Source organism: Triticum aestivum, chromosome 1A (genome assembly GCF_018294505.1).
Source record: "Triticum aestivum cultivar Chinese Spring chromosome 1A, IWGSC CS RefSeq v2.1, whole genome shotgun sequence".
Classification (NCBI taxonomy): domain Eukaryota; kingdom Viridiplantae; phylum Streptophyta; class Magnoliopsida; order Poales; family Poaceae; genus Triticum; species Triticum aestivum.
This window is the reverse complement of record NC_057794.1, coordinates 315556572-315567704: the sequence shown is the minus strand read 5'-3', so window position 1 is coordinate 315567704 and position 11133 is coordinate 315556572. Positions and strand designations below refer to the sequence as shown.

At 46.6% G+C, this 11133-nt stretch overlaps 1 protein-coding gene across 1 annotated transcript; it reads left to right on the top strand.

Annotated features, from left to right (window-relative positions):
- Positions 1–2473: 2473 nt before the first annotated feature.
- LOC123122619 (uncharacterized) lies at positions 2474–3258 on the top strand. The gene has a single exon (XM_044542911.1). The coding sequence runs from the start codon at positions 2483–2485 to the stop codon at positions 2975–2977; it is 495 nt and encodes a 164-aa protein (XP_044398846.1). The 5' UTR covers positions 2474–2482; the 3' UTR covers positions 2978–3258.
- The last annotated feature ends 7875 nt before the right edge of the window (positions 3259–11133 follow it).

Sequence of the window (11133 nt, the reverse complement as noted above, 5' to 3'; positions counted from 1 at the left end):
CCTGCTGTGTTTGGTCTAGCATTATGTAGTCTTAGCAATCATCCTTTTTCGTTTGGGCCATATGTCGTCTCCTTGTTTCATAAGTGCTGGCCTGCCTGTATCTGTTCAAACGCGATGGCTTCAAAAACTGAGCTCAGCTGCAGACAAATCGTTTGCATGCGAATCATCATCTCAAAATATTTTTTGCTGGCACTGGCAGGCAGGTACGCAAATCCATCATCTGATACCGCATCATAAACTAAGAAGCATAGACACCAAACGCCAATCGCAATCAATAACTCCCTGCACCGAAGCAAATAACATGGTTGGTTCAGGTGAGGGGAGGATTAGAGCATCTCTTTTGCTGGAGCTGCGCCCCTGTCTTTGCCATGTTCCCTAGACCGGCGAACACATCGTCCTGTGCCTATACTGCATGGCAGGTTGACGGTGGATTCTCCGGCTGCTCGGTGGATCGCATTTGCGTTAACTTGCTGCCGACCAAGACCGACCTGACCGCGTGCGTGGTTTCTTTAGGGAGATTCTCCACTGCTTTAGATTTGGACCAGCTCAAGACTTGGGATCTAAGGTACTTAGTCATGCAGCCTAAAAAAGGCAGGGTAACTAAAACACCACTTAGAGCATATTGTCATGTCATTTAAAGTCGTCACTTTTAGCTACTCTCTCCATTTCTAAATATAAGCCATTTTAGAGATTTCAATGAGGGACTACATACGGAGCAAAATGAGTGAATCTACACTCTAAAGTATGTCTACATACATTCGTATGTAGTTTCTATTGAAATCTTTAAAAAAACTTATATTTAGAAATGAAGGAAGTATAAGATTTAGGGCCTATAAGAGTAGTTTTTTTTCTCACATTCTTTTCATCTCTTTCTTCATGTTTACTGTATTTGTTTGGGAGCATGCACATAGAGTGACTCTTCTATGAGAGTCCACTTTCTTTATTTTCTCATGCCTCTCTTCTTCATATAAGCAAGAATTACAATATAATATCCCCGCAAAAGAAAATTACAGTATAATAAGCAGACTATAAACCCACTGTTGTAGTTGCTCTTAGCAATACAGAAAGCATTAGCGGGGTGAAACAGCTTTGTGTGAGTAAAGGTGTCTAACACGTGTGCTCTTTTCGTTTGACATGACGCTGGATGCGGATCTAGATCCTTGGTACTGGTACGGACCCTTTCCCTTGATTCGAGACAGTGCATGCTTTGTCGGTCGGCGATCCATTCTCAAGTGATGGCTCCAACTTTATTCCGTGCGCTGGGGTTAAAGTGGAACCTGTAGAGAGAGAAATTGAATTAAATCCCGCGAGTCGGGTTTGGCTCGATTACTCTAGAAATCCAAGCACAACCACGAGCCACAGGGAGAGGAGAGCGCTCGCTCGCTCGCTCGTGTACGTACGTGCTCTCTAGTCTAGCTAGAAAAGTTGAGAGGTAAATGAAGGAAGCCGAGCAAAGCGGAATAATAATGTTTGCACGTACGTAGATACTGTAGGTAGGGCAGGCGCCCCGCACTCGGGCACCAAACGCGTATTCTGACTCGGAACAGTGTTAGCAGGATACTAGTAGTCGTGTAGCCTAGCTACTAGCTGGCCGGTTGGCATCCAGCTGGGCGTGGCCAGCCGTCCTCTCCTCGCTCCACCAAACAAGGAGATGCCGCCGCGCGCTTTCGGCAAGGGTCAATGTTAGTGCCGGCTGCTGACTGCCGGCCCAACTGGAAACAGCGGCACTGCACGGCTCCAAACTGTATGCGCAGTGCACGCTCAAATACATGAATTTCAGGGAGCCGGATCCTCTAACTTAAAAAAGCAAAGTCATGATGCTACAATGCAATCCTAGTGTAAAATAAAGAAGGAATGTTAGAGGCGTTTATTATTTACTATTGATATTTATTGTAGACATAAATAATCTATAATTAATTTTATTTCACCATCGAATTATTTGTATGTAATGATTATAAATGTACACATTAAATCCGTAATTTGTAAATTAATTTAAATAATTTTAGCCTTAATCATATGGATTGAAAGAGAAAAAGTTAAGGTATTGTAGCTTCTTTAACTTTTCTTTTTAATGTTAGAGGATCCAGTTTCGAATTTCAGAGGGATGCAAGGAATAGCAAAATGCACGAAAAGTAGTACCACCAACAATACTCTTATACTCACCTGAATGAAAGTAAAACGCGGGATAAGAAAAACATATGCTAGGTAGAAAGCGAGTGGGAAACAAGAAGGAAGCTTGTATGAAACTGGAGCTGAGAATGCCCATAACGAATGGAACAGTGTCGTACTCGTAGCATCAAGAGCATCGCTTCATAATCGTACGCAGCCTGCCTAGCTAGTACAGAGCCAACTACTCGGAGTTAAGGCCAAAGACACGTCGTCCTTCCACAGCACAGCAGCACCCGTCCCTCCCCCGGAGACAATCTCCCCCGACCTCCTCCTCCTCCCCCCCCCCCCCCCCCCCCCCCCTCTCTGCAGTCTCATGTGCGCCAACCATGGTCAGCAACTCAGCATCCAGCTCACTCCCAGCCTCCAGCTCGGCTCACGGCCTATATATTCACTCACCCGCACCCACTCTCCATTAACCCTCTTCTGCTCTGCTCTGCTCCTCACATCTCCAGCTCACACAACTCCGGACCGCCCACACACAGAGTCAGTGAGAGCTGCAATGGCGAGGTGCGCCTTCTTGTCCCAGCCGAGGCTGGTGCTACTTCTGGCGGTTCTTGCCGATGTGGTCGCCATGGCGATGGCCAGGCCGCTGCTGGGCGCCACCGCGGACGCGCCGACGCCGTTGCCGGCGGAGGGGCCGGACGGCGTGGCGCGGCCTGCCGGCGGGAGGCACGACCGGTCCATCGCCGGCGCCGAGGTGATCCTCGCCGGGTTCGCCGCGGCCGTCATGGCCGTCATCTTCCTCTACATCCGGGTCACCAGGAAGAGCAACGACAGGGCAGCAGCCGGAATGGCGGGGAAGGCTTAGAAGAGGAGCTCAGACGGTACTGTCTCTTTCTGTTTTGGGTTCTTGGGGTTCAGAGAGACTTGTAAAGAAGATGAGATGAGATGGTCGGTAGAGTTTTAGTTAGAGTGAGCGCTCCATGTGTGTGTGTGTGTGCGCGTGTGTGTGTCTCACCGTGGTAATTAAACTGGAAATCTGTAGTTTGTCAGGTACATGTATGCGTGGAGAACTTGGGATTTGAGAATGAGATTTAGGGAAAACAACGAAACATCGGCTGAGCTAGCACGGTTCTTAAAAATCTCAAATCGTGTATCCGTGCTCTGTTCTTATCTTGTGTCGGAATCTTAAGCCTGCAAGAAGAACAGCCAATGCTTGTCCTTACAGTAATTCTTCGAATGTTTGTCTGCCGTTAATCTTTGAATCTAAGAGCGCCTCGCCATGACTTTATGTTTGTTTAGAGCAACTATAGTACATCACCGTATTGGCTCGATCACCTTAATAACCGCCAGATTTTTGTCCAAAATGACACCCTAGTAGAGTCATCATTCCACCCTCGATCATCGTAATTTTTAAAGCACCTTCAAATCGAGCACGTGAGCCTTCGTATTTGGAGGTTGGGTGAGGCATGTGGTGTACTTTCCTGTCATACGTGTTTTGGTGATGCTTCCGCATGACCGAACATCCGTTTCATCGAATTGCCGACGACATGAACGCCAGTAAACCTTTCTTTCAACAACAGAGAAATGGCCCCGGCCTTTTGGGTTTTCCCTCTTTTCAGAAGGTGACCACATAACTTCAGACGCTTGCATATGGCTCTCCCGCAGATTCATGGGATGACACCCTTAGAATGGCCGAAATACAATCATCAAGTGCATCAAAGTGTTCAATAAAACTGTTGTGCGTGTTTATGGACCGTAGTATCCGTGAGCACCCAATGCCGAGGACACGGCCATGCTTCTAGAGATGCATGAAGTAAAAAGATGTCCTAAGATGTTAGGAAGTGTCGATTGTATGCACTGGAAGTGAAAGAATTTCCTTCCATCTTGGAGTGACCAATTCACCGGGCATTCCAAGGATCCGACCATAATTTTGGAAGTTCTTGCCTCCAAAGATCAGTGGATCTGACATTGCTATTTTAGGTTGACTGGATCTCACAATGACATCAATGTTTTAAAGTGATCCCATCTGTTTGCAAGGCAAGCTGATGGTACTTGTCCACCTTGCAGCTTCACGGTGAATGGCCATCGGTATGACCAAGGCTAATTTTGAGCAGATGGCATATATTCATCATGGTCAACATTTGTGAAGGCAACTTTCAAGCCCGAGAGCAGAAGCATAAGCATTTTGCGAAGGCACAAGAAGCTCAGAGGGAGGACATTAAGAGGGCACTTGGAGTGCTACAAGCAAGGTTTGCAATTGTCCGGGGGCCTACTTATTTCTAGACAAGGATCTATTGGAAAACATCATGAATTGTTGTGTGATCCTACACAACATGACCATAAAGGATGAGAGGGCCATGTCAGGTTGTCGGAGTCTAAGATCCTGACATTAGGTTGTGTGCAACAACCCTTAGAGAGTTCGTCCAGGCACTGAACACACTATGTTCCTAGGTCATCGATCATCGGAGAGAGGGAGACAAAAAATAGAGCACACCGAAGCTACCCAAGTTCAGGCCACCATCGAGGTGTAATACTCTATTCTTGCTTTAGGATGTTATTGCAGTAGTGTTCTCGACGAACTGGCTACAATGTGTGTGATCAGTTGTGAACGAGTCCCTTTGTCAGGCCGTGGTCCTCCCTTATTTAGACTGCTTTGGTTCTTCCCTATTTTGCCCTAGAGGTTTGCCATTAGTTCAGCATAGACAAAAGGTAAGGCATGGTCCGCCGTACTGGCCTGACATGACCGGATGTGGCACGCATGTCCATACCGGGCAGGCAGCTGCCGGACGATGCCTTGTAGCCGCGCGTCGGGTAGGTGAATCTTTAGTGGCCACTGTTAATGACCGCGGGGAGTGGCACGCATCGCCGAAGCTCATGATGAGGAGGATGGGCTTGTCGCATCCCATCCCAGCTGCTGACGACAATTGTAGAGGCGAGATGGGGTGCATTTAATGCTTCTGATTCACAAATTCCCTTCCTTCTTCGAGGAGGAAACAGAAGGCGCGGTGCCTCCCGGGCGGACCTGGGAAGCGCCCTATCGGGGTTGGGCGTCCCGTGAATTACCTAGCTCAGCCTCTTGGTTGTCTTCCATTAAAGGAGTGACGTGTTGCCAACCCTTTAATCGGGTGGCCTCATGCGGCGTTGCTTGTCGGGCGCCATGGTCAAGGCCGAGGCCCGCCGGCCTAGGGTACCCTGGTTCCCATTGGGCCAAAAGTAGCCCCCGGGCCTATCCCCTTCCTGTGCCCGTCGTAGGGTGCGAGCAAGGGGACGGCCCTAGGAAAGGCCGGGGCTTGAGCGTGGCAGTTGGCTCTGGTAGGTGGGAATTCGTACCCATGACTCCTTCCCCAGCCGTGTTTATTGCGGTCTCAAGCTAAGTCACAGAAAGGGAATGCCTCCTCAATTATCATGTCATGTCAGATGTGTGTCCTCGAGGGATGGTGAGAGTGGGGCGCCACACCTTGACTGGCGGGCGGTTGCTGCTTCGCTTGTCTTTGTTATAAAGAGGGGAAGGGGCGGCGGTACATCCCCTTCGTCCCATCGTCTTCTTCCTCTCACACTTTATGCTTCATCGCTGGCACCCACGCTCCCCAGCAGCCTCCCACCGCTCGAGAGTATTTCTTTCCAACCCCCATGGCACCGCGCAAGAAGCCCGACACAGACAAATAGAGGGAAAAAAGAGAGTGGCTCCAGCGGAACCACCGCAGGTCTTATACCCGCCGGAGATTTGCTGAGGATTTCGACCAGTTCTGGCTCTTGGTCGGCGGCAAGAGGAACGAGTGGAGCCCGACAAAGCTTTAGGTGGTGGGCAACCCAGACAATGATGCCACCGTGCCCCCATCTTTCTCCACTTCCTTATCGCCGGCCTGGTGCCCCCATTCTCGGATTTCTTTCTTGCTATTTTGGCGAATTACTGGGTGCATATGCTCCATTTGCACCCTAATGCGGTCCTCACTATTTCCATCCTCGCTCTTCTTTGTTGGGCATTTGTCGGGGTAATGCCGTTGCTAGACCTTTTCCACCATTTCTTCGCCAAGCGCCCGATCCTCGTGGACCAGATGTCCAGCTGTGTATGCTTCCGTTTTGCGGCCGAAGGAAAAGATGGAAACTTCATCCCCTTAGGGCTTTACACACACGTGAAGGAGTAGCGCCGGAGGTGGTTTCTCATCGAAACCCTGTGGGTGAACCCGCTTCTTCAGGATCCCGATGCCCTGGCGGAGAGACACACCGGATGGGCGAGCTATCGCATTAAGACTGCCACATTCGGCCCGATGCTCCAGTGCTGTAAATATGCCCTAGAGGAAATAATATTTATATTATTATATTTCCATATTCATAATTAAGAGTTTATATTTCATTCATAATTAAGAGTTTATATTTCATGTTATAACTTCTAAGATCCTGGAATATGCGATTCAATGGAAAACTCATACGCATGTGTGGAACGATAAACGGTTAAATAAAAAGGTTCCTAGTCTTGCCTCTGGGACTAGCTCAAGTGTTGTTGGTGGTCATGTTTTTCGGATCTTAGGATATCCTTAAGTGTAATGATAGTCCTAAAACAACATTGAGATTATGACATTGGAAGAACGGTCATATTGAATCAACCCAAACTTTTTTATTGTGACTTGGATTAATATCATTCGTATTCAGTTGTAATAACACGGAATGTTAAAATGTGACCTTGCTCCTTAGACCATGAGAGTATTGTGGTCACTTCTTACCGTACGGTGGGCTTTGGGGTTGCTCAAACGTCACCTGTAACATGGTGATCATAACGACAACTTACAGGTTCATCAGAAAGTTTTATAAGTGGCCTGATAGCTCAAGAGTGGGATTTGCTTCTCCGACGATAGAGATATATTTTTAGGTCCCTCTCGGTGTGACGGCATCAATCATCATCTGGCCAGACATAGCTGACTTCGTCACAAGGATGCCAGAACACAATAACGAGAAAGAAGAACAAAACTGGCAACACGGATTTTGGTATAGTGAGCATGGTGATGAATCAGGAGGATACCGATGCATCCCGGGTTTTGTGAAGTATCATGAAGCAAAGGGAACATCACATGATAACCAAAGGTTTGCTAGAATATCATTCTTGTGCTCATAGGGATCGATATGGACTTCCACGGTCCCGCTGTTGGTCATTGAACGAACGATTTCGTTCATGTCTATGAGTTACCGAACCTACAGGGTCACAAGCTTAAGGAAATCACGATCCGTTGAGACGGGAGTGATGAGAATATATTTTTGGAATCATTTCATTAATATTCGGAATAGTTTTGAGAGGATTTGGAAGTGTTTCGGGGTCACCGGAAGGGTTTCGGTGAATATTGGGTAATACCGGGTATTACCGATAAAATATATATAGGTGGAATTTTTTTTCCGGAGATGTTAATATATATAAAAACTGGTCTAGATGTATTTATAACATTTTATATTTAATTTAAATATCAACGAGCCTAAAAAGGCCAAGAGGTGGAAGGCAACTTGGGCCAAAAAGGCCCAAGTGGGAAATTGCCTCCTTCCCTAAGGAAGGTGACTGAATTGGGAGTAGGGGAGGAGTCCAGTTCCTCCCCCATTAGGCTAGCACCCCAAGGAGGTTTTACCTCCTTGGTGGCAACCCTCCTCTTCCCCTCTAACCTATATATACTTGAGGTATTGGCCATAACTGAACATACAAGTTTTGGAGCCTCCTCTAGTTCTTCTAGTTCTAGTTCTAGTTGGTCCTAGTTGAATAATTAGAGCTAGACTAATCCTCTTGTCCTCATAATCAGAAGCCCAATGTGGTTCTAATCTCCTTCCTCTAGTTCTCCAGCGACTATTAGCTCTAGACGGTGAAGCGCTACCGGATCATGAAGGCTGCACACTTGCAACCAAGTAGAGAGGCCGTGCTTTCGGTCTTCGCTTCGAGGGACTATTCGTGAGTGGTATGAGGGATCATTCATCGATAGTTCGAGGGATCCAAGTATGATCTACACAGACACGTTCTTCGTCTGATGCAACTCGGTGACGGTAACGATCGTGATCCCAACCCGTTATGCATCTTCATATTGATCTTGGGTGATCCTAGGTGCATTTTTTTTGTTTTTCAACTACGTTTCCCAACAGTGGCATCATGAGCAGTTATATAAGTAGGTGCAGGTTGCGGTCTAGATCACATGTGATTGTGAGGTTTAATGTTCTTGCTATGCTTCCCTCAAGTGTTTCTTCGGTTCAATCCATTGACAACATGGTGTCGCTTTGTTACAAGGTTCTGACAATCGATCGGCTCTGGCTGTTGATGACCTGCTAATAGTTCCTTGGGCTTCACCATAGTTGAGAATAGTAAACTGTTGTGTACACAAGAGGGTGCCAAAGATGGATGATCTTCTAGGGGGTCACGCGTATTGACGAAGTTTAGTGTGGGGCTAGAGATTTTAATTAACTCTCTTGTTTCACACACCCCAAAACTTAATCTAGCATTGATGACCCATAAGTATATGGGATCAATCATAGTACTTTCGATAAGTAAGAGTGTTGAACCCAACGAGGAGCAGAAGGAAATGACAAACGGTTTTCAGCGAGGTATTCTCTGCAAGCACTGAAATTATCGGTAACAGATAGTTTGATAGCAAGGTAATTCGTAACAAGTCACAAGTAACAATAGTAACAAAAGTGCAGCAAGGTAGCTCAATCCTTTTTATAGCAAAGGACAGGCTGAAACGTTCTCTTATAGCAAGCAAAGCATTCTTGAGGACACATGGGAATTTCATCTAGTCACTTTAATCATGTTTGTTTGATTCGTGTCCGCTACTTTGATAATTAGGTATGTGGGTGGACCGATGCTTGGGTGTCTTTCTTACTTGAACAAGCCTCCCACTTATGATTACCCCCTCTTGTAAGCATCCCCAACTATGAAAGAAGAATTAAGATAAATCTAACCATAGCATGAAACATATGGATCCAAATCAACCTCTTATGGAATAACGCATAAACTAGGGTTTAAGCTTATGTCACTCTAGCAAACCATCATCTAATTACTACTCCATAATTCCTTCCCTTAGGCCCAAGGATGGTGAAGTGTCATGTAGTCGACGTTCACATGCCACCACTAAAGGAAGCAACAACATACATACCATCGAAATATTGAACGAATACCAAATTCACATGATTACTTATAACTAGACTTCTCCCATGTCCTCAAGAATAAAAGTAACTACTCACAAATCATATTCATGTTCAAGATCAGAGGGGTATTGAATATCATTAGTATCTGGACATATAATCTTCCACCAAATAAACCAACTAGCATCAACTACAAGATGTAATCAACACTAGCTACTAACAAACCACAGGTGCCAATCTGAGGTTTTGAGACAAAGATTGTATACAAGAGATGAACTAGGGTTTGAGATGAGATGGTGCTGGTGAAGATGTTGATGAAGATTGGTCCTCCCATGATGCGAGGATGTTGATGTCGATGGCTTTGATTTTCCCCTCCCGGAGGGAAGTTTCCCCGGTGGAATCGCTCCGCGCAGAGCAAAAGTGCTCCTGCTCAGGTTCCGCCTTGAGACGGTGGCGCTTCATGCTACTTGTGAGCTGTGTTGGGATTTCGTTCAAGAGGAAAGGAGATGCAGTACAGTAGAGATAAGTATTTCCCTCAGTTATGAACCAAGGTTATCAATCCAGTAGGAGAACGACACAACACCTCGTTAACAACATCTGCACACAAAATAACAAATACTTGCACCCAACGCGAACAAGGGGTTGTCAATCCCTTGGCGGTTAATTGCAAGGATCAAATCCTGTATAGGTATATGGATAAATAAAACACAAAAAATCCAGCAAAGTATTTTCACTAAAAAAATACACTTCCGTGATGATACGTGTTTGTCACAGTAGGTCAAGTTTTCTGTCATGCATGTACATCCATGACGATTTTATGACAGAATCAAGATAGTCATACATGTGCCGTCGTAGAAGTGTTCCATGACATTACAAAAATTATCATCACGGAAGTGTCCACTTCCATGACGATAAATGGCGCGTCATGGAAGTGCTTTCGTCAAGGGTGACCGATAGGTGGCATCCCCCGTAACGGGTCATCGTTAAGCTATCGGGTCCGGTTTTGGATCCGATAACCCGTTAACAGCCCGGACCAATGGGGATTTTCTACGTGTAAAATTCTCATTGGCCGGAGGAAACACGTGTTGGCTCACCGTTGGGACAGATGTCATCCACTCACTAGACAGGAGGCACCTATGATTCGTTGACACATGGCACAGCCCAACAGAGGCACATTTCGGTGAAAAGGCCGACCTGTTTGACTTGGTCAAAGAGGTAGCAGGCGGGCCTGTTAACGACCTATAACCATATAGCCCATATACAACCCGCTAGGTCACGGCCCGTTACGGCTTACCCAAATTATGCCCAGTAGCGTTATCTGGGCCGTCCAGTATGATTCCAGCCCATTGTAACTTCCGTCCCATGTTTGTCCCATGATGTCTTTCTGTCCATATGAGGCCCTTCATAAATGTTGGCCCATTAACGGCCCGTGGTGAAACTGGCCCGTAATGAACAGTGTATCGCTTTATACCCATTAACGACCCATTAGTCTGTCGGCCGTTTCCAGCCCGTGTTAACTTTCGGCCTTCTAAGGAGCCATTTATTCTTGGGCTCATTTCCAGAATTCGATTACTTATGGTCCGTTGCTCGCCTGTTCAGCTTGTGGGCCAAATTCAACCTATGGTTATAGTCGGCCTACTTGTGGCCCGTTAACACGTTGGGATGTTTTCATAGCGTCATCAATTATGGCATATTAACGGCCCATTATGGCCGGGCCATAAAACAAATGATTTCCACTCTAGCCCGTTTACGACCCATTTTGCGGTCCGTCATTGGTCCACGAATAGTACGGCCCATGTTTAGCGAAACGATTATACGGCCCGTAGAAGGCCCATAGATGAGACTGCCCGTAGAAGGCCCATGGATCCTACGGCCCGTAGAAGGCCCATGGATCCTACGACGCGTGGAAGGCCC